This window comes from Musca autumnalis, unplaced genomic scaffold (assembly GCF_047663935.1).
Source record: "Musca autumnalis isolate F117 unplaced genomic scaffold, ASM4766393v1 scaffold_3, whole genome shotgun sequence".
Taxonomy (NCBI): domain Eukaryota; kingdom Metazoa; phylum Arthropoda; class Insecta; order Diptera; family Muscidae; genus Musca; species Musca autumnalis.
In genome coordinates, this window is record NW_027411866.1 from 135,414,175 (window position 1) to 135,439,044 (window position 24,870).

Here is a 24,870-nt window from a genome sequence, read left to right on the forward strand (position 1 = left end):
ATATAGTCAAACTTTTACACACACACAATCACAGTAAAATTCAATTATCCTGATTGCGTTTAGTACTCTCAAGTGTTGTATACATATTCTATTATATAAAGATTTTTGTTTAGAAGAACAAAAAATGCAATTAGTGGAAGGAAAATAAAATCACCACAAACTCACCTACCTTATATTGGTAATAGAAAACAACAACAAAAATGATAATGAATTGTATACAAAACAACCAACAAGCAAACATATAATTCTATTCCCCAAACATTTTTAAACAAATCAAGTTAATTTATTAGGGACCACAGTAGGGAAGGAAAAAGGATATCGTAAGCAGTAGAACAATGTATTCAACATATGGGAAATGCCTTTTTAAATAATTCCATAAGGGAAATTTAATTTCTTATCCTTTTTTGTGTATGCCACAAATATTTGCCGATTTACTTAAACATTTTATTTCTTTATACGCTGTTTTCTTGGAATGATTTACATTTTAATTTTCAAAAGGATTTTTATTCTTGAAATTCTTAAATTTGATTTACCTGCATTTGCCTGGCTTGCAAGAAACCTTTTAACATTAAGCATTTACTTGTATTATTTTTGCTTCTTAGAACTCTTTTTTGTATTAAACATTTATTTGTACCCTTTTTGGTTCTTAATAGGATGTGTATTTTACTCTTATCTCCCCTCCTTAAGTTTTCTCATAATATCTCATATTAATATATACTTATTTTTTTGTAATTTATTTCTTTACATGCCATCCATTAACAAAACTAAAAAAAATACCATCAAAAATATATTTCTTTCCCCCCTCTACTACTCAACTACTACTACTACGTCACGCTATCAATCCAAAACCTAAAAACAATTGAAATGAAATGTACATTTTTATCTTTCTCTTTCATCATTTACTAACAACCATTACCAAAAACCATCCATCCAAATAGTTGCAAAATTAAAGTAAATAATTGTACAAAGAAATAGTTTTTAATATACTTTATATACATACATTATATACAAAGGAAGAAGAAGAAAAAATTAAGATGTCATACAAATGTATACCATATTTGTCTAAATTCACCGGTTTCGATAAGTAATTGCGTTACTTTTTTTATGTTACGATTCGTCGTTGTAATTCATATACATATTAAAAGAAAAATTCATCGATTTAGCTTAGTAATTCAAATGTTAATGTTTATTATATTCCCCCTAAAAGTATGCTTTCCACGTTATATTCATAAGATACATATATTCATAAATTGAAGTATAGATGGCGTTGAAACAATTTATCCTTATTAAACAACACTGGAGTTCTGTCGTTTATGAACGAACTGGTTCGAAGAAGCGTTTCCGTAATTGTTGTTGTTGTAACAGTATTTTATATGTTTGTAAGTTAATTTTCCTGCTTAATCCGCCTCTATCTCAAGGTCTAGATGTGTGGCTGCTTCGATGGGTTATAACCATAAAGCTACTGGAGTTAGTTAAATATAAAGTTGGGCAATATAGTTCCCGGAGCGGATCGATCTTTCTAGTTCTATTTCCCAAAAGAAACTAATTCCTTAAAGTTCCAAATAGTTCCGGGATCGATATAGTTCAACGAATCTTTCTCTTTCATCGTTCTTTGCATTCCAAATAGTTCCGAGACCGAAATAGTTCAACGAATTTTTTTCTTTCATCGTTCTTTTCGTTCCAAATAGTTCCGAGACCGAAATGTTTTCATTGTTTGGTGGATGAATTGACATAAAAATAAATAAATTGCAGCGAACAACTAAAGATCGACGTAGGCGTTAAATTAAAGGAACGAGAATCACGAAAGGAACTACATATATGAACTAATGGAACTATATAAACGCAAGAGCTGGATATAGTTCCAATAGTTCCTTGTCCGGAATAGTTCCTTGGAACTAGTTCGCTCCGGAACTACACAACTCTAGTTGAGAAGTTTGGCAGGGCAGTTTTAAAAGGGTGCAGTGCCGCATGCTGGGCATATGTTTTGTACGGCGTCATCAAAACGTGCCTTTAAAAATTTAGACTGCTGCACCATTCCAAGCGTAGCTGATTTGTCGCCAAAGCTTCTCAGCTGCGATAGATAAGGATGTTCTTTGAGGACCGCATTCACACAATACTTTTTTTATGACATCTGTGTCTGCATCTATATTTAAACCTGCTTGCCGTTGATCTATGGATTCTCTCTTATAACGTTGGCCCTCTCTTTAATCTGATAATCGCTGTTGACATGCCTGTGTGGGAGAATCCTATCCTCCATATGGTGATTATAATGACTCACACTATACTTGTTTATGGGGTTCTCTCTTGTAACGTTTGACCTGACTCTCACCATAACACATGAACAAGTACTACAATAAAGGCATACCATCCCAGCAAAATTTGAAGGAAGGGGTTCTATGCGATGACGTGATTTCATGTCATCTTTTGCGTTGATTCAAAGGTAGTCGTGAAAGATCCGATCTTTTCATTAGCATTTGAACCCATGCAAAGGAAGTCGTGAAAGATCCGATCTTTTCATTAGCTTTTGAACCCATGCAAAAGAAGTCGTGAAAGATCGTATCTTTTCATCAGCATTTGAACCCATTCCATCGATCCAAAAGAGATGAATTTTGTGGTTTTATTTATATATTTTTTTTAAATATATAAGATTAATTATTTACAATAAGCTTGATGTTGTCGGAGACTCAAAAACACAACCAACGTTGTTTAAACTCTCGTCGTAATGATAATGTTATTGCAAAGGGTTGGTGAAAATGACATGCCAAAGCATTGGTGAAAATGACATGTCAAAGCATTGGTGTAAATGACATGCTTTGGATCCAAAAATGATTAGCATCTTTTGGGGTCCACGCTCATATAAAATTCATCGATGAAGATGCTAAAAATATGACATGCCAGATCACTTTCACCCCTGATTGAATAGCATCTTTGGCATCGAACATTTTGCTGGGATTGTTTTGCCGTACTGGAAAATTCCCCGTTTCCTGTTGCAGTTGGTCCACTGATGATAAAAGGAGGCACACTGTTACAGTTCTCAGTGCCGCATTCTGGCAAGTTTGAATATTTTTCAAACGAGTTGCACTTGGGGATGGGTGTCCTTGGTATATTAAGAATATGGTATGGTATATTAAGTATATTAAGAACCCCGAGGAACAGATCCGCCGTGAGTCGAACTTCCGCGTTATGGCGTGATGCAGTTTTTGCTAGACACCCTGTAACCCATCAGGAATTAGTGTTATATCTTTCTTCATTGTTGCTTTAGCTTTTTTTGAGATAACATGTCTTCAGACAAATCGAATGAAGATTATTTTCGTAGAGCACTTCGACCTTCTAACTCGCTTTCTTCAATGTCCTTTTCGTCCTATAAATGTCCTTTCGTCCTAAAATCGATTAGTTGTCAATGAGAGTCGTACCTAAAATTTTCTGAGCAACATTTTTGCAGAACATTTCGAAGTTGAAAAACGTCATCTTGTGGTAATTTTATAGCGGCTCTTAAAATAAAGGACGATAAGGACATTGAAGGAAGCGGGTTAGAAGGTCGAAGTGCTTTACGAAAATAAACTTCATCACGCCATAACGCGGAAGTTGGACTCACGGCGGATCTGTCCTTCGGGGTTCTTAATATACTCAAAAAGGGCTTTCATCTCCAAAAGGAATTATCTATTCCCCAAAATTTGTGTTCAGGTTTTTGATAAGTCAAGCGACACCATCACTGTTCTATCACACGACGGTCTCAGGTTGAGATGGCGTGCAGCGCTGTTATCGTGCTAAGGCCTTAGGGGTATTTGCTTCTGGCGACAAAACTGAAATCGGTCTGTACGATTTACTTTTCCTGTTGTCCTTGCCTGGCTTCTGTGGCGGAAACACCCTTCCCACTTTTCAGTACTTCGGGAATGATGTGGGTAGCTAGCGTCAGGTTTGGAACTTTGGTAAGATACTCGACAACCGGCTCATCCAGCTGCTTCAACATTATTAAGGAGATTTCATCGAGGCCCAACGCTTTGCCAAAGAATAAACTTACATCAATAAAAAATGCACTTTCATTTTTGGCACCTCAAACTGAATGAAAACGGAGTGGCTACCATAAACGAATCCGAAGAGCGATTCAGCAAAACAGATATAAGCAAAGGCTACAGCAAAACAAAATAAGAAGCAGAAAAGTCATCACCGTAATTTATATATTTAAAGCCCATAGAATTTTCTGAGTAGTTAAATTAATGAGATATTTAAATAATATCAAATATAAATGGCGTTGAAAAATATACTCAATATTATAGATCTTTTGTATGAAATATTGGAATCCTAGTTTAAATTCGTTCGTCTTGATGTTAATGTCAGTCTGTCACTCATCACCTAACTTCCTTTTAACATATTACGCTTAAATGCAGTCTTATCCGTTTATTATTACCAAACATTCATCCAGTATAAATGATAAGTCAAAATCGGGAGGCACAATTTTTCACCTCAGACATATACTGTAGTAGACTTTTTTGCTCAGGACAATCCCAGGAATCAGAAACGCGAAGGGCCCCTTATGATTTTCAATTCGCGCCACCCTAATGATTATACTCTACACCACAATGTAGAAATTTTACCCTAGCCATTATACGTTTCTACCATTTGAAAAGTTTTAATGAAAAGGTTACTCTGTTATAAAAATAATAACAAATAATTATTTTAATTAATTTCTCGTTAGAGACGAGCTTACTGACCAAGATGCTTTTTGAAAAAGGAAAGCCGACGATACGAACCCACACAATCACCACTGTGTGACATGCATGTTTCGCCTTTGGTTTAGGAAGGCTTCTCAGACACATCGACTGTGGGGCGGCTTCGCTATCCTCTAACTTATTTCCTCTTTCAAATACAAGTTGTTTTTTTACAAAGTTGAATTTTTTGTTCAAATCTTTGTATGGCTTTCATGACAAACGCTTAGCGTAGCCTTTGAAAGTTATGAGTTTGGTTCTGAACACTAACACGCCGTGACAACACTTTTTTCCATGTGTTTTTCAAGGACGTGGGTTCGAACCCCAGCCTGGCTCAAGCTGATTTTTATTTTTATTTGAAAATTTTGCCTATTAGGCGAAGGTCATTTTTTATTAATTTTTTTAATTAATTTCTCGTTAGAGACGAGCATACTGACCAAGATGCTTTTTGAAAAAGGAAAGCCGACGATACGAACCCACACAATCACCACTGTGTGACATGCATGTTTCGCCTTTGGTTTAGGAAGGCTCCTCAGACACATCGACTGTGGGGCGGCTTCGCTATCCTCTAACTTATTTCCTCTTTCAAATACAAGTTGTTTTTTTACAAAGTTGAATTTTTTGTTCATTGTGTGGGTTCGTATCGTCGGCTTTCCTTTTTCAAAAAGCATCTTGGTCAGTATGCTCGTCTCTAACGAGAAATTAATTAAAAAAATTAATAAAAAATGACCTTCGCCTAATAGGCAAAATTTTCAAATAAAAATAAAAATCAGCTTGAGCCAGGCTGGGGTTCGAACCCACGTCCTTGAAAAACACATGGAAAAAAGTGTTGTCACGGCGTGTTAGTGTTCAGAACCAAACTAATAACTTTCAAAGGCTACGCTAAGCGTTTGTCATGAAAGCCATACAAAGATTTGAACAAAAAATTCAACTTTGTAAAAAAACAACTTGTATTTGAAAGAGGAAATAAGTTAGAGGATAGCGAAGCCGCCCCACAGTCGATGTGTCTGAGAAGCCTTCCTAAACCAAAGGCGAAACATGCATGTCACACAGTGGTGATTGTGTGGGTTCGTATCGTCGGCTTTCCTTTTTCAAAAAGCATCTTGGTCAGTAAGCTCGTCTCTAACGAGAAATTAATTAAAAAAATTAATAAAAAATGACCTTCGCCTAATAGGCAAAATTTTCAAATAAAAATAATTATTTCTACTAAGTTATCTGGCAAAAAATATTGGCTGCCATTTACAAGCTTCAGAATCGAAAAAAATTTAAATAAAATACAAAATCTAAAAAATAATTAATTTCTTCTTCTTCCTTTAAATAAATTACTCACCAAAACTCATTCTATACATATGCTACAACAACACATTTTTATAGTTACCCTTTAATCTTTACTAATTCATATTTTTCTCTATCGTTTTGTTCTATTTTTTTTCCTTTTATTTTCCTTGATTGCCGTAACCATAACAAAAAAACCAACAACAACAAAACCGCAAAACAACCATCAACTCCGCTCTATCTCTAGGATTACAAAAAACCTCTGGAAGAAAGTAGTCCACCCGTTTTGAGTGCTACCAAAATCAATACACTCTTTCATCGCCTGCCCGATATCCTCCAATCGCATCAACTGTTCCGCATTGCTTTGGCCGAATGTGTACGCAATTGGGATCGTGATGAAAAACTGGGTGATTGTTTTGTTAGCGCCTTCAGTAAGCCACGTATCTTGGAAATCTATTCGGGTTTCATTAACAATTTCTCAGCTGCCATGGAATTAGCCAAAATGGAGGAGAAACGCAAATCCGCATTGGCGGATTTCTTCAAAGTTAAACAAATCAGTGCTCACGATCGTTTAAGTTTTTTCGGTCTGATGGTTAAGCCGGTGCAACGTTTTCCCCAATTCATACTCTTTTTGCAAGATCTGTTGAAATATACACCCCAGGGCCATCATGATCGTATGTCGTTACAGTTGGCCTTAACACAACTGGAATTGTTGGCCGAAATGTTGAACGAACGTAAACGTGAAGCTGAACAGTATCAGGGTTTCAAAGAAATGCTAGGACACATAAGTGGAACATTTAATACACGCTCTCTAACCACAACCGAAGGCAATCGGCCACGTTATTTACTCAGAGAGGATAATGTAACACATATGGAATTTAATCAAGCTGGTTTTATAGTCAAATCGAAACAGCGTCGTTTGTTGTTGTTAAACGATAAAGTGATTTGTGTTTCGGTCGCACCCAAGCAGTCACATGATTTTGGTGCAACGGAAAAGTTGACCTTCAAATGGATGTATCCCGTGTCCGATGTGGAAATTGTCGATAATAGTACTTCTGCAACATTGTCGAGAATATTAACTGCAGGTGAGTGTGTGTTGAATGATTATGTATTTTATTTTAAATGTTATAAAATGAGATTTTGTAAAATGATTTTCCTGTTATTCAGAGCACTTAAATGGCTTATTTGAATTATGCAGTTATGTTATCCCTATCGATGTTAATTATCCAAACAACGAAAACAGTTGTCGCAATTTATCCAAATGATGGATAGTATTTATCCGTTTTAATAATTATTATCCCAACAACGAAAAATGTTATCCACATTATACAAATGGCGAAAATAGTTATCCAGAACACGACAAATTTTATCCATCTCAAAAATTCTTATTCGACTAACTAAAATCGTCTACCCATATTTTTCAAATAAAAAGTGTGGATAAAAACCACATTGTTAAAAAACTCAGCATCAAATATATTATTCGCGTTATTGAAAAGATGGAAACATTATATCAGATGTCAAAATTGTTATCCAAATAACAAAAATTAATTATCCACACAATCCATGTAAGATAATAATTGTCCGCATTTATCCAAAAAATGAAAACTGTTCATTTAATTGATTATAATGCGGAAAATAGTTATGCAGCAGACAAGAAAGTTTATCCGTACGAAAAATTCTTATTCGACTAACTAAAATTGTGTGTCTAAATTTTCTAAATGAAAGAGTTGTTTATCCACAAAAGATATAATTGATATATCAGCGTCAAAAATATTTTATCCATGTTCATCAAATGATGAAAATATTTTATCCGATTCCAAAATATTTCAAAAATATGTTATGCACTTTATTCAAATGATGAAAATATTTTTTTCCGAATCCAAAATATTTCAAAAATATTTTATTTACGTTATTCAAGTGTTGAAAATATGTTACCCCCGTCCAAAATAGTTATCCTCATAATAAAAAATATGTATTTACATAATTAACATGCAGGAAAAGGATTATCCGCATTATCCAAAAATATGTTACCCACTTTATCCAAATAATGACAATATTTTATCCGAGTCCAAAATATTTTATCCATTCTATTCAAATGATGAAAATATTTTATCCAAGTCCCAAACAGTTCACAAATATTTTATCCACTTTATTCAAATTATGAAAATATTTTATCCCAATCGAAAATATTTTATCGGATTTTTTAAGGGATGAAAATAGTTTATCCGTATTCAAAATATTTCAAAAATAATTTATCGACTCTATTCCAATTATGAAAATATTTTATCCGAGTTCAAAGTATTTCAAAAATATTTATCCACCTTATTCAAATGAGGAAAATATTTTATTCGAATCCAAAATATTTTATTCACTTTATTCAAATGATGAAAGTATTTTATCCGAGTCCAAAATATTTTATCCGCGTTATTCAAATGATGACAATATTTTATACGAATCCAAAATATTTTATTCTTTTTATTAAAATGATGAAAATAGTTTATCCGAGTCCAAAATATTTCAGAAATATTTTATCCACTTTATTCAAATGATGAAAATATTTTATCCGAGTCCAAAATATTTCAGCCTTTTTATTCAAATGATGAAAACATTTTATGCGAGTCCAAAATATCACACAAATATTTTTATCCACTTTGTTCAAATGATATCAATATTTTATCCGCGTCCAAAATATTTCAATAATATTTCAGAAAATTTGTTCTCTTTATTCAAATTATGAAAATATTTTATCCGAGCCCAAAATATGTATTTCAAAAAATTTTGTCCACTTTATTCAAATGATACAAACATTTTATCCGATTCCAAAATATTTTAAAAATATTTTATCCAGTTCATTCAAATGATGAAAATATTTTATACGAATCCAAAATATTAAAAAAAATATCGACTTTATTCAAACTATGAAAATATTTTATCCGGGGCCAAAATATTTTATCCACTTTATTCAAATGATGACAATATTTTATTCGAGTCCAAACCATTTCAAAACATATTTTCTCTTTATTCTAATTATGCAAATATTTTAACCGAGTCCAAAATATGTATTTCAAAAATTGTTGTCCACTTTATTCAAATGATGAAAATATTTTATGCGAGTCCAAAATATTTCAAAAATATTTATCCACATTATTCGAATGAGGGAAATACTTTATCCGAATCCAAAATATTGAATCAACTTTATTCAAATGATGAAAATATTTTATACGAGACCAAAATATTTTATCCACTTTATTCAAATGATGAAAATATTTTGTGCGAATCCAAAATATTTTATTCTTTTTATTCAAATGATGAAAATATTTTATCCAAGTCCAAAATATTTCAGCCATTTAATTAAAATGATGACAATATTTTATCCGCGTCCAAAATATTTCAATAATATTTCAGAAAATTTTTTCTCTTTATTCAAATTATGAAAATATTCTATCCGAGCCCTAAATATGTATTTCAAAATTTTTTCCACTTTATTCAAGATATCAAAATATTGTATCGAGTCCAAAATATTGCAAAAATATTAATCCACATTATTCGAATGAGGAAAATACTTTATCCAAATCCAAAATATTTTACCCAATTTTTTCAAATGATGAAAATATTTTATCCGAGTCCAAAATATTGTATCCACTTTTTTCAAATGATGGAAATATTTTATCCGTTTTATTTAAGTGATGAAAATATTTTATCCGTGTCCAAAATATTTCAAAAATTTTTCATCCACGTTATTGAAATGATGACAATATTTTATACGAGTCCAAAATATTTCACAAATATTTTTATCCACTTTGTTTATATGATGACAATATTTTATCCGAGTTCAAAATACTTCAAAAATACTTCATCCACTTTATTTAAATGATGAAAATATGTTATCCGAATCCAAAATATTTTATCCATTTTACTCAAATGATAATATTTTATCCGAGTCCAAAGCATTTCACAAATATTTTTATCCACTTTGTTTAAATGTTTTATCCGAGTTCAAAATGCTTCATCCACTTTATTTAAATGATGAAAATATTTTATCCGAGTCCAAAATATTGTATCCACTTTTTTCAAATGATGGAAATATTTTATCCATTTTATTTAAGTGATGAAAATATTTTATCCGTGTCCAAAATATTTCAAAAGTATTTTATCCAGATTATAATTATAAAAATATTTTATCCGAGTCCAAAATATTTTCATGTATTTGGATTTTTTAACCTTTTTATACCCTCAGCATTTATGCTAACGAGGGTATATACACTTTCATACGGGCAAAATGTGCCTCATCGAAATAATGGTTTTAGACCCCGGTATGTTTGGACGAAATGTGTTTCAGACAATTCGGAGTCGATAGAGCAATGTCCGTCCGTCTGTCTGGCTGGCTGAAGCGCACTATAACTCTTGAACGGATGAACCGATTCGATACAAATTTTGGCTTTCGTAATATTTTACCCAAACTTAGTTTAAGTTCGAAGATGGGCTATATCGGTCCACTCCTTCCGGAACCTCCCACACAAAAGTTCGACAATTTTCAAAAAAATTTTGCGCACGATGACTCTTGAAGGGAGTAACCGATTTGGTTCATACTTTCCCCATCGTGAAATGTGTACCACACTTAGATAAGGTTTCAATATGGACTAAATCGGCCCACTCCTTCGGGTACCTCCCACACAAAATTTCGAAAAAGTTCAGTTTAGGTCCACCTCTCGAATCGATTTGATTTTTGTTTTAGCAACTTGTGTTCACTGCCCTCCATACGACGGTGCACGTTTCATCAGGGGTTAGTCCATACTTCCTGAGAAAATAGCCTGAAAGTTGCAAAAAACCCCTATGACACCGTGTGAGGTGGTTGGAGCGCAAGATAACTCTCGAACGGATCTGCCGATTCGGTCTAAAATTTGGCCTTAGTAATATTTTGTCCAAACATAGTTTCAGTTTGAAGATAAGCCATATCGGTCCACTCCTTAAGGTACCTCCCCCACAAAAGTTCAAAAAATGTTCGGAAAAATTGTTCGTACGGTCACTCTTGAAGAGAGTGGCCGAATTGGCCTATACTTTACACATCAGATATAGATCAGGTTCAAATATGGACTATATTTGTTCACTCTATCCGGTACCTCCCACACAAACTTTCGGATAAGTTCACTTTAAGACCTGATATCGAATCACGATGATTTTTGTTCAAGCAACTTGCATTCGTTGTCTCAATGATGATGGTAAACGTTTTTTTTGCTCAAGAAGCAAACGGCCTGAAGAGTGTAAAAACCCCATATGGCAACATATGTTGTGGGTAGAGGTCCACTTCCACAACGGTTAATGTCGATCCATTCCTTTTAGTATCTCCTCCGCAAAACTTTTGATCTTTAATCCTAATGTCGGTTCAAACGCCCAAAATTTTTAAACCCTCCTAAATACATACTTATTTTGGGAAAAAATTATTTCAATGTACACATGCTGAGGGTATATCTCTGCCGGCAAAGCCGACTGATAGTTTTTTAATTGTTTAGTTTTAATTTATCCAAATTATCCAAACAATTAAAATAGTTATCCAAATAACAAAAGCGGTTTATATACTTTATTATAATATTCAAAATAGTTCATCTAACTTATTCAAACTAAAAAAGATTCGGAAATAATTATTAAAAATATTTATTTATCATGTTCGAAAATATGTATTCATGTTATGAAAATAGATTATCCAAATTAATCATCCCCACAAAAAAGAAAGTATATAGGTTAGCAGGGCGGAATATTTTTATCCAAATAACAAAAAATGAATGCTTTTTATCCATATATTAAATATCCAAATAATTATCTAATTTAAGAATTCTTAAGAATAAGAAATGTTAATCTAAAAATACACGAAACTCCTAAAAACCCTTGTCAATCATAGAATTCTTTCCAATTAACTATTTTGAAATTTTCAATACATTACACTTTCAATTATTAACAATTAATTTTCACTTTCTTAACCTACTGCCCAAAGCTTTATGGCAAATTAAATTTCACATTCTTTCCCCCCAACGGACAATTAGTACATATTATAATTTTTCAATTTAATTTGATTTCTACAACAACAAGTTGAAGTCTTAGGAGGCCACACACGAAAACTAAAATTTTATTGACTCCACCTGAAATCACATACTGTGTGATGTATTCAACATATATACAACATTATGTCAATGACTCCTACAAATGAGAGTGAAATTTTCATAGACATCTTTCAGAAACATAACAAGAAAAAATGAAAAAAAAACTGAACTTCAACAAAATTACTTTTAATATCTCAAGCATTTCTTCTTTTCACCTTGTTTGACTTTCTTTCTAATGAATTGCGTGATGTTAAATACCCCAGCTAAGTTAATACAAAGAAACCAAACATAAACTTCAAACGATTCAATAACAAATAATCCGAACATGATTGTTAGAGAAGTGGTGGAGGAGTGAGGGCGGTGGAAAACAATAGAGAAAAACTGCATGCGCAAAAGACTTAAGACATCATCATTTGTAACCAAGTTTGTATCCAGCATAGATGCTGCAGCTACTTCTGCTGCTGATCATCATCATATTAACTCTGGCGGTAATGGAGGTAAGCAGGCTAAAAAACAAGTCTCCTCCTCTCAAAGTCATTCAATAAAATAAAATGTTAACAGTTTTGTGGGTATTTTACTCCTAACTGACTGACGGACTGACAATCATTTGCAGTTTTTTTCTTTGGCATCACCAATGGTCATGTTATTGCGTATTATTTCGTTCACTCGCGTTCAATCAGTTAATGGTCGGTCGGATGTTGGTTGCGCCAGCGCACGGAATCAAACGCCATAACGCCACCTTGGTATAGCTAAAATCAAGTAAGCAAGCAGAGAATGATGGACAAATGTTGTCCAGCTCATATTTTTTTCGCGTTTTTCTTCCAACACCCGATGTATAAATGATACCAATGGTGGGAGTTGCTTTTTAGTTTTCTTTCTATGATTTTCTTGGCAGGAGTTGATATTATGATCAGCATGGAATCCTATGTTATGGTCAGGCTAATCTATGTTTGTCTTACATTCACGAGGGGTTTATGATATGCTGGGTAAATATGAATCTGCGATTGATGGAAATGAAAGGTTATCCACTTCATTAAAAATTATAAAAATCTCTTCAGTTGTCAGCATATCACCAATCTCTTCCAAATTAGATTAAATCCATAGTCAAAAGCGGGTTTTGAAACTATTGCTTTTTGTGGTGAGTGATTTAGATTTTTTTAGAAACGCATGGTTTTAGCCCAGTTCACCTTAGTGAATCGAATAGGCAATACTTCTATTTCTTAAAACAAACAACTGGTCTCTTCAGTGAACCGTTCAACTGAACTAGTCCGCTCACTTTATCCAAATCTTCAAATCTGTAACTTTTTTATTAAGATTTAATTGGAATATATTTCGAACTAGTTTTGTATTTACCAAAAATTAATTAATTCAAATATCACTCAAAAAATGACCTTCGCCTTAATAAGGGAAAACAAAAAAATGACATCAGCATGTGCCAGGCTGGGATTCGAACCTGGTACTCCAACAACCAAGTGACACGGTTGCAGGCCTCGTAGCATTCTAAGCCACCATCAACTTGTCAAAGATTCCGATGACAAATATTGATGATCAAAATCTTCCGATACAGAAGGACAAATAAAATAAATGTGAAAAAAGCTGCCTTAGCATTTGTAATAAAGCATTACAAAATAGTCGGACTATAGGAAAGGTTTGGAATTAAATGACGAACATTAAAAATAAAATAAATAATTCGAATCTACAAATTTCGAATGATTTGTGATATAAATGCTAGCTTCCAAGCTTAGCCTTCGTTCACCCACTAAAACACCATTCAATATGGCTGATGATCGGTCTAACCACCCGTGAAAAGTAGCATAGTGGTTGAATGTGTGGGGCTTCGGTGGATTCCTAATTTTTCAATGTACCTCTTAGGTCAAACTAGCTCAAATATCACTCTAAAAATGACCTTCGCCTTAATAAGGCAAAACAAAAAAATAAAAAAGTTACTAATTTTTTCCGATTTCTTAAAATCCTGCCCAAAAACATAATACAAAAATATTGTCGTTTCGAGGTACAAAACAAACATTACAAATTTTCATACTTATGTTAAGTTTCAAAAATTATATCGACCCCATGAAAATTGGTTAAAGCTCCCCCGAAAAGAAAAACATTGTGTGGCATTATAAATTGCCTACGATTTACTATAACAGCCTCCGCCGAGAAGACAAACAACAATACCAATAACAACAAAAGTCATCATTTACTTTATACCGGCTGTCTATCTTAGCCGAGTTTTGTTTTCGCAATTCATTGGTTTTGTCAAAGAAAGACAACAACATCAACAGAGTTTAAAGTCAAATACCAAAGCTTTAGGTTGTTTTTTCAACTCTCGGCTTTCTTTGTTTGATTTCGTGGCTGGTCAAAATCAAACATTATCAATGAGTTGGGGAAATAAACAAAAAAAACGTCGTTCTTTGGAGGGCAAATACTACGCCTCTATTGCTCATGATTTGCCACAAAACCTTTGTAGATAATTTTTGTCTTTCTGACAATGGTCCGTTTAGGATTTCTTATGGTCTGCTTAGTCTGATATTCAAGTTTTCATGTTAATTTGTTGATTTATGCAATTTGGCAATGATGATAATTATTGCAATTCAATTCATTTCGCATCCAGCCAACCAACAACCCACCCACCCAAGAGGTGATTGACGGGGTTTTCCCTCTTCATGTGTCCATCACTAAATGTTTCTGTTTTTGTGTGTACTATGGACTCATAAATAAATCGTAGCTTTTGATTGTGTGTGCATGGTATTTTCCTCAATCGGTTTTATATTTCCATAGATTTTTTTTTGGACGAACTTTGTTGTTGGTTGCTTGTTGGCTTGGGAAAAAGGGTATGGTTTCCGCTTCGGATGTAATAAATTGCTAAAGAGATAATAAAGTGAATTTTTATGGTTTATTTTGATTGTTTGGTGAATAAACCGAAAAAACACAATTCAATCCATTTTCATTTGTTTAAGCGAAAAAAAACACTACACTAAGCAGACAAAAGAAAATGATGCAGGTCGAAAGTGGGGTTTGTTTTGGGAAAAATCACACACAATATTAAAAAAATGAAAAAAATTATTATGCAGTCACCACTGAGAAAGAGTGAGAGAAAAAAATTTTAATGCAAGTTAATTTATTGTTTAGAAACAATTTCCATCTGTTAGTCTTATTTAACTCTCTATCCTTTCATTCATTTGTTCACCATCAATCCATCCATTCATCTGTTTTCCGTTTTCTTCCTTAAAGAAAATGAAAAAACAACCACAAGCCAGCAAAAGCTTCCTTAAAAGATAAACATCAAAAACCAGAGCCATAGAGAAATTATTATTTGCTAATGCGGAAATTTTATTCATATTTAAAAACGATTTAAGACAAAAAAAATTTTGTGGGAGTTAATTTTGATAACATTTGAAAACGCAGTTTACAATAACAACAACAACTGAAGAAGTGAAAAGTTTAAATCAAAACTAAAAAATGAAAGTATCTCTTTTGAGATAAAGATTTGAATGTTTTCCCATAACACTTAAATATCACCTGTTTCTGATATGAGATAACTGATACTACTTGTTGCAAGAAGTCCGGAAGAGGTGATAATGTGTATGTGCAACTTATAAGAGAAATATTGGCTTTAAGATTAACTGGCCAGATCTGCGGATCCCGCCTTTACAAGTGCATTTTTGTATGAGCTGTTAGTAAGAAAATAAAGTCAAGGTTTGGCTCCTAAAAGTATGTGTAAAACTGTACTAACGCATTAAAACAAAACTTGAAACATAGATGATGTTGGTTATTGCATTGTGTAGATGAACTTTTTCTTGAAGGAAGTTTTTATCACAACTTCAACAGCGTTTGCATTGAAAAATATTTTTTAAAAAATCCACGGTTATTTGGACCATGAAAAATATTCTTCAAAAAAATCCGGAGTTATTTGGACCATGAAAAATATTCTTTAAAAAATCCAGGGTTATTTGCATCATGAAAAATATTCTTTAAAAAATCCCGGGTTATTTGCATCATGAAAAATATTCTTTAAAAAATCCACGGTTGTTTGGACCATCAATAATATTCTTAAAAAAATACACGGTTATTTGGACCATGAAAAAAATATTCTTTAAAAGATCGACGGTTACTTGGGCCGTGAAAAATATTCTTTAAAAAATTCACGGTTATTTGGACTATGAAAAATATTCTTAAAAAACCACGGTTATTTAGGCCATGAAAAATATTGTTTAAAAAATACACTGTTACGAAGTTTTTCTTGATGGAAGTTTTTATCACAACCTCAATAGCATATGCCTTGAAAAATATTCTTTAAAAAATCCTCGGTTATTTGGACCATAAAAATATTCTTTAAAAAATCCACGGTTATTTGGACCATGAAAAATATTCTTTAAAAAATCCAGGGTTATTTGGATCATGAAAAATATTTTTAAAAAAAATACTCGGTTATTTGGATCATGAAAAATATTCTTTAAAAAATCCACGGTTATTTGTATCTAAAAAATATTTTTTAAAAAAATACACGGTTATTTGGATCATGAAAAATATTCTTTAAAAAATCCAGGGTTATTTGAACCAAGAAAAATATTCTTTAAAAATCGACGTTTATTTGGATCATGAAAAATATTTTTTAAAAAAATACACGGTTATTTGGATCATGAAAAATATTCTTTAAAAAAATTCAGGATTATTTGGACTATGAAAAATATTCTTTAAAAAATTCTCGATTATTTGGGTTTTGATCCCTGAAAATCCACTGTTATTTGGGGTTTGGTCCATAAAAAATATTATTTAAAAAATCCACGAATATTTAAAAAATCCAGGATTATTTGAGGTTTAGTGCATGAAAAATATTCTTCAAAAATCCACTGTTATTTGGGTTTTGGTCCATGAAAAAATTCCTTGAAAAAATCACGATTATTTGGGTTTTGGTCCATGAAACATATTCATTAAAAATCCACTATTATTTGGGTTTGGTCCATGAAACATATTCATTAAAAAATCCACGATTATTTGGGTTTTTGTCCATGAAAAATATTGTTTAAAAAATCCACGATTATTTGGGTTTTGGTCCATGACAAATATTCTTTAAAAAATCCACGATTATTTAAAAATATTCTTTAAAAAATCCACGATTATTTAAAAATATTCTTTAAAAAATCCACGATTATTTAAAAATATTCTTTAAAAAATCCACGATTATTTAAAAATATTCTTTAAAAAATCCACGACTATTTAAAAATATTCTTAAAAAATCCACGATTATTTAAAAATATTCTTAAAAAAAATCCACGCGTATTTAAAAATATTCTTTAAAAAATCCACGAGTATTTAAAAATATTCTTTAAAAAATCGACGATTATTTAAAAATATTCTTAAAAAAATCCACGAGTATTTAAAAATATTCTTTAAAAAATCCACGAGTATTTAAAAATATTCTTTAAAAATCCACGATTATTTAAAAATATTCTTTAAAAAATCCGCGAGTATTTAAAAATATTCTTTAAAAAATCCACGAGTATATAAAAATATTCTTTAAAAAATCCACGAGTATTTAAAAATATTCTTTAAAAAATCCACGATTATTTAAAAATATTCCTTAAAAAATCCACGATTATTTAAAAACATTCTTTAAAAAATCCACGAGTATTTAAAATATTCTTTAAAAAATCCACGATTATTTAAAAATATTCTTCAAAAAATCCACGATTATTTAAAAATATTCTTTAAAAAATCCACGATTATTTAAAAATATTCTTTAAAAAATTCACGATTATTTAAAAATATTCTTTAAAAAATTCAAGAGTATTTAAAAATATTTTTTAAAAAATCCACGATTATTTAAAAATATTCTTTAAAAAATCCACGAGTATTTAAAAATATTCTTTAAAAAATCAACGAGTATTTAAAAATATTCTTTAAAAAATTCAAGAGTATTTAAAAATATTTTTTAAAAAATCCACGATTATTTAAAAATATTCTTTAAAAAATCCACGAGTATTTAAAAATATTCTTTAAAAAATCCACGAGTATTTAAAAATATTATTATTTGGGTTTTGGTCCATGAAAATTATTCTTTAAAATATCCACGATTATTTGGGTTTTGGTCCAAGAAAAATATTCTTTAAAAAATCCATGATTATTTGGGTTTAGATCCATGAAAAATATTCTTTAAAATATCCACGATTATTTGGGTCTTGGTCCATGAAAAATATTTTTAAAAAATCCACATTATTTGGTACTGGTCCATGAATTATATTCAATTGTGATCTACTGAATATTCGAACCAAAGTCGGGATTGATTTTTTGAACCACAATAATCCCGTATTAGAGATTTTGCCACCTCATCCGACACATTTTCATGTTGGGTAGGCAATTATCTAGATGAATTTATGACAGCTACTTCTGTCCAAAAGAATATGCGGATCATAGTCTTATGATAGGCGATTGATAAATTATATTAAAAAAGAAGAGCCTTATACTGAGTTTGAGCGATTTTAACTATTCTGAAACCTGATTCCAATTGAGTTATCAATATTTTAATAACTTTCACAAGCTACGATTACAAGATTGAATGACCATTCAACGTTTTAAAAATTAAGGGACACCCGAAAGCACACGAAAATCGATTACACATTGTACCCTCAGTTTATATTTAGCTTAAACCGTTAAATTCCAGAATATATTAAAATCGAACGACTATTTTCCTATAAAATTTCCAAAAACTTCCAAAAACTTCTTAACGTAACCTTTATTGTTTTTTTTTTTCTCACCCTTCTAGGTCTCAATCGTGGTGGAAGTCTTAAATCCAACAGCAGTTCATGCAACAATTACCAAACCAATACCCTACCCGCCACAACATCATCACCATCCGCCACAATGGCGGGTTATCAAAATCCCGCCTTTGACAGTTCACCCGCTGCTTTACTAACCAACGGTGCTGACAACCTGTGCAACGAGATGTCTACTCTAATGTACGATTATGAGGTTGTATCGCGTATCAACGATTTGGTTGGTACTCTAAAGGGTACCTATAAAGAGCTCAATACCAATTTAACCCGTAATCTCATGAATTCAATACAAAGTTCAATACAGCGCAAAAATGAAGAGATGGCATGGGTTGATTCGTGTTGCCTACAATTGGTGGCACGTTCCAAAAACGGCAAAGAAGAGACATTTACATTCCAAACGGCAAATCCCAGTGTGAAGAAGGAATGGATAACGGAATTGCGTTTGGCCCAATTGGCATTGGATGTGAACAACTCGCCGGCATGGGAGACAACACCGGCCGAACCATGTGCCACCAGTACGCCAGCCTATGAGCAACAGCAAATGCAATTGGTGCAACGGCAATCGAATAAAATGCCATTGTTTGTCAAAGCGATGCCAATACACAAGTCACAGCATCAAACGGAGGTAAGTTGAGGCTGAAAATATTCTTCAATATAATTCGTTTCTAATTTGTTTGTTTAAACTATTTCCCTTACAGGTTCGCTGTGGATGTTATTACAGCATCGCCAATGACCCGAAACTCAGTGGTAATGCCCGGCGACGCCACAAACAACAAAATTATCTCTGGATCTGCACCACAAATACCACTTCATCACAAATTACCGTTTTCTCGCAGCATCATCAGCAGGCTGGTAATTTGCGGGATGTCAGCACATTCGAATTGGCCGAAACCCAGGTAACAGCAATGGAATTTGTTAAGGGTTTGGAAAACTGCAAGACACGCGAGGATGTCAATAGCCTATTGGGAGACCTTATTTGGATGGGTACAGATACCAAAAAGCTGCTTATTTATACGGCTAAAAATCCTGAGCAGGAAGAACAGTTGCATTGTTGTAATGTTCAGGGAGTGGTCATGAAGATACTCTATCACTTCGATACAGTCTATGTGGCTCTGTCGAATGCCACAGTGCTCATATTTCGTCGAGCCTATGATGGTGTTTGGATGTTAAAAGATCCTCAGGTGGTGGTGATGGGTGATTCCGGTTTACCAGTGCCCAGCATTTTACCCATCAACATGAATATTTATGCTGCGTGTGCCAATCGGGTATATGTTTTGAATGCCCTAAATGGAGAGATTCAGCGGAGTTTTGAAGTCCACCACGGCTCCAATCAGCAGGTGAATCTAATGGCCCATTCTGGTATTGGATTGTGGATATCATTGAAAAATTCCACCATGCTGTGTCTGTATCACACCGAAACCTTCAAGCATTTACAGGATATCAATATTGCCTCCAGTGTATTGCGCAGCGATGGCAAAAAGGAACATGCCGTTAACAACAGTGCCATTTATGTGACAGCCTTAATGGCTTGCAAGGGCCTCTTGTGGGTAGGTACTAATGTGGGTATAGCTGTGACCATACCACTACCCCGTTTGGAAGGTGTCCCCATAATCAGTGGTGGCATAAGTATGTCTTGTCATGCCCACTTTGGACCCATAACCTTCCTTTTGCCATTGGTACCAAAAGTCTATCCCAGTTATAAACCAACCGCAGCAACAGCACAAACATCACAAACAATGCCCTTGGCTTTGAATATGCCAACACCAGATACAACGCCCCCCGTACCCAGCATGGGTGATGATTTACAGTTACCTGCCATAGATGCTGATCCCAAAAAACTCACCGAAGCTGAATTGGATGAATCTTCGGTGATTTTAAGACGTGACTTACCCAAAGATGAGAATGGTTCAGGCTCTGCCTCACCATCAGCCTCAATGTTAAGAGAACTAAGTGTTGAAGCAGGAGGTGGAGTAGATTCAACAACCTCTTCTCCACGCTGTTCCAAGTTGGATAAACAAAATTCTCTGGATCAAAGTTTTTCGGCTAAAATACGTGCCTCTTTGGCAAACTCCCCAGCTTTCCATCGTAAACGTTTCCGTGATTTGTCTTCTGAGTCGGCACGCATCTCTAAAACTTTACCCAGAGGTTTGGGTTCAGCTGGAGCCTATTTCCAGTCTGGCATGAATTCAAATAACAGTACTCTTTCACATACTGAGCACGGATATTGTGATGTCTATGGCCTGTATGGCAAATTGATATTTGTCAAGGAAGACTATGATGCGGAAGAAGGTACCCAAGGCAACCTCATGGACATGATGTATGAAGGTATGCGCCGTTCTGATCCCGAATTAGCTGCCATACCTGGACGTGTAACCACTTTAGATAGACGTTTGCGTATGAAAGCCTCCAGGCCCAGATCTTTGGATTTGTCCAATTGGTCAGTGGACTCTAAGTCATCAAGTTTGTACACCTCCTCGGGTAGTGAGGAGAGTATGGGTATACGTTTCTTTGGTGGCCGCTCTGTGTCACGCAACAGTTCCAGTGCAAGTCATAAAACTTCAGGCAATGGCAGTGATTTGGGTAATATTTCGGAAAATGGACTAATGACCGATTTGCATTATACCCATAGTACCCCCAAATCAGATGATGGTTTCAAATATATGCAACAACAAAAACAACAACAGGGTGCAACATCATCCGGAGCTGCAGCCCCGAATACCAGTACAACACCACCACCTGCAGCCACAGCAACCTTGAAACGTAAACAAAAACAAAATGCAAAACAACAACAGCAGCAACAAGCCGATGGTCCCCGTACCATCATCACATTGACTGGTGGTCGAGGCTATTGGCGTCATGTTTGGTATAACCAAACCACTTCTCCTGGTCATAAATCCTCATCATCATCCGGCTCTCTCAGTTCAGGAGCCTCATCGCCTCTCATTGCCAATTCGAATGATGCTCACATTGTTATTTGGGAGAAAAAATTATAATCTCCGGAGTATGTGTGGCACAACAAGGCCACACCTCCATATTCAATATCCAGTGGTGGGCCAACAACAGCAGCATACGCCGGTGGTGGTGGTGGCCCCACAACATCGTCTTCGTTATTTTTACAACCGCCTATGTCTTTACAAACTACACCGGAGCGTAGCCGCAGTCGTGTTAGATTTCGTGGTTCTTTTGTCATCCGAGATCGTTCTACATGCTGTTCTTCATTGACGGGATCACCAAATTTAGGCATGGTAGCACCAGGCACCCCAACAATGGGTGGAAGTTTTCGCCGATTAGCCAAATTGAGACGTGGTGGTAGTTTAAAGGAATTTTAAAGCTGTGAGAGAAGTGTGTAGTGGAATTGAATGAATGGAGGTTTTTAAAGCAGGTCACTTGTTTGTTTCTTTATAATTTCTGTGTAAGATTAAAAGTATTTATATAATTGTGGTTAAATTAGAAATTGGAATGTTTTGAAAACATCACCCATCACCCCCGAATCCATACTAAAAATTGTGGTTTATTTTTTTTTTACTATAATTCTTTATTGTTGGTATTGTTAATAGCTTAGGTACGAGCAGGACTCTTAAAGAGGAATTTGAATAGAATTTGGTTTTTCGTTTAGGTTTTTATTATTAGGAAAATTCGAGTTTGAGTTAAAAAAGATGTTTTTTTTTTACACGAACGAAAAATTTGATGTTTTTGGGATTTTTTTAGATTTTCGAGGAAAAGAAATGATGGATGCCTTATGGGTTACAAAACAGGAAGGTATGTGAATTTTTATTTCTATAGAAATTAACAATTTTAAATTAAGCAGGAATTTTAAAGAAATGGTAGTTAATTATGGTAGTAATTTAGTGATTGATAAAAGCCTAGAAGCATGCTTTGAAAAACTGCATATTGAATATATTTAATAAAGGTATGTACTTCCTTGATGTTGGCTCAAAATTCGGCATAAAAGAACACATTAAAATGTTCACTTTGTTAAATTTTCTTTGAATACTCAAATATTTTACACTGAAATAATTCTTAAATAAATAAATATGAATTAATTCAGAAAACAACATCACAGCTAATCGCAGTGATTACAATTTTTTCACCTTTCACCTTTGTGGTTAGGGAATTTTGTTATCGAGAAAAAAAACTTCATTTGCACATGACAGTATTTTTTCAAAATATGCGATATCAAGTTTAAATTCCCTTAACAATGTTCGCTTATGGGATTTATAACTATGTACATACTATATGAGGCACCATTAACGAATATGTTTCTAATTCTGTAACCCTAGGCAGTCTTATCATTCATAATACGTCTTAAAGAAAAACTCTACAAAAAAACTATTTAAAAAATATATAACATTTTTTAAGAACCAAACGAAAAAATCTAAATATTTGTAAATTTTCTTTTGTATAAAAAATTTAAATTTGTATTTTATTTCTACCATTAAAATTAATTGTATTAAAAGTAAACTATTTAAGTATTTTTATAGACATTTTTTTCTCCTGAGACTAATCGCCATTTATATGTGTACAGGGTGTTTCAAAAGATATTAAATAAAATCAAATGAAATACATGGAAAGGTTGTAAAAATAAATTGCGCTCATAAACCCTGATGAAGTCGCCCCAATAAGTTGCAATTTACAGAAAAGTGTTGCACTTTTGGAGATAAGTCAGATACAGAATGAAGCTGCTTCTCCAAGCAGATTTTTGTGTCCAACTGTTATTAAATCATGTGGAAGACGTTTTTTTAAAAACTTTATATATTATTTGATTTAAATTGTTTAGAGAAGCCGAATATGTTTTTCATATTTCTTCTTCCTTGAAACGATTATTTATGACTTGCCTATAATATATTTTATTTGTTTTATTTTCACTCATACATTTTGAACCACACCTTGTACATGTTTAATATTTATTTTTATCATTTTGTTTTAAAATATTTCAATTTCAATTGTATTTAAGTTTTTTTTTTTTTTTAATTTTCTTTAAGGATCTTTGGTTTTTTAATAGAAAAAAGGAAAAGTATTTTCTTGTTATTAAATGTTTTTCTTTTAAGAAACAAAAGATCTAATTTTTAATTTTACTTGTTTAATTTATTTTTCATTTTTTACTTTGTAAATTTTTCTTAAATATTTTCCATTATTAAACTTTAAATGTAATTTTTTTTTGTATTTTTTTCAAAATTTAAATTAAATTTAAATTAAACCACCCCCCAACACGAACACTTTATCTAAAGAAAAATTGTAAAAATAGTAAATTAAAGAAATAAAAGCTAAGCTTTTCTCATATATTTTTTATATATAAATAGAAATTTAAATTAAAAATTTAATTTTAAGCCTTTTGAAAAAATAAACAATTTTTTGTATATTTTAGTTTTTGTTAATGTTATATGCTTATCACTTTTTAAGTTCCAATTTATTTTTCTTTTTTCATTGTTTTTATGGCTTTAATGAACAATTTATATTTTTGATTACATTCAATTTCCTTACAATTTATATTTAAAGTTTTTTATTATTATTACTGATAGATTGATTCATTTTTTCTTATTAATTAAAAATACACACACATACACACAAATCTTAAGTATAACTAAGAAAAATAAGAACCTGAATTATTAATTTTTTATATATATATATAAATATTTATAAAGGTATAAAATAAATGTTTTTCTTTCATTTGCAAACAAACAAAAAACGAAATATATTTAAAAACAAATAAAAACGAAATACAAATAAAACCTGTGTAATTATCTAAAAACGACGACGAATGAACAAATAAACAAACAATAATAGCAACAAACAAACAAATAAAACAACTTGTAGCATAGTAAAGAAGTATCTAAACACTAGGATCAAGGATTAGTACGAATGATACAAAAAATGTGTAGCATAGCAGTTAGTTAAATCAAAGCATATCTCTTTTTTCTACAAATGCAAAGAAGCCACAACAACAATATTTAATGAAAATTCTTAAAACCAAACATAAAACAACTTATATGAAATCTTTTGTAATAATAGCTTCATTTT

At 32.6% G+C, this 24,870-nt stretch overlaps 1 protein-coding gene across 6 annotated transcripts in view; it reads left to right on the forward strand.

Annotated features, from left to right (window-relative positions):
- The window catches only part of LOC141397780 (rho guanine nucleotide exchange factor 10-like protein), a 316,226-nt gene extending 291,571 nt beyond the window's left edge, over nt 1–24,655 (forward strand). For all 6 annotated transcript variants that reach the window (XM_073974502.1, XM_073974503.1, XM_073974500.1 and 3 more), the window contains 3 exons: nt 6,229–7,066; nt 18,843–19,477; nt 19,551–24,655. In XM_073974502.1, the coding sequence (XP_073830603.1) occupies nt 6,229–7,066; nt 18,843–19,477; nt 19,551–21,845 (3,768 nt within the window). In that variant the 3' untranslated portion in view covers nt 21,846–24,655. The remainder of the gene's footprint in view (nt 1–6,228; nt 7,067–18,842; nt 19,478–19,550) is intronic.
- The last annotated feature ends 215 nt before the right edge of the window (nt 24,656–24,870 follow it).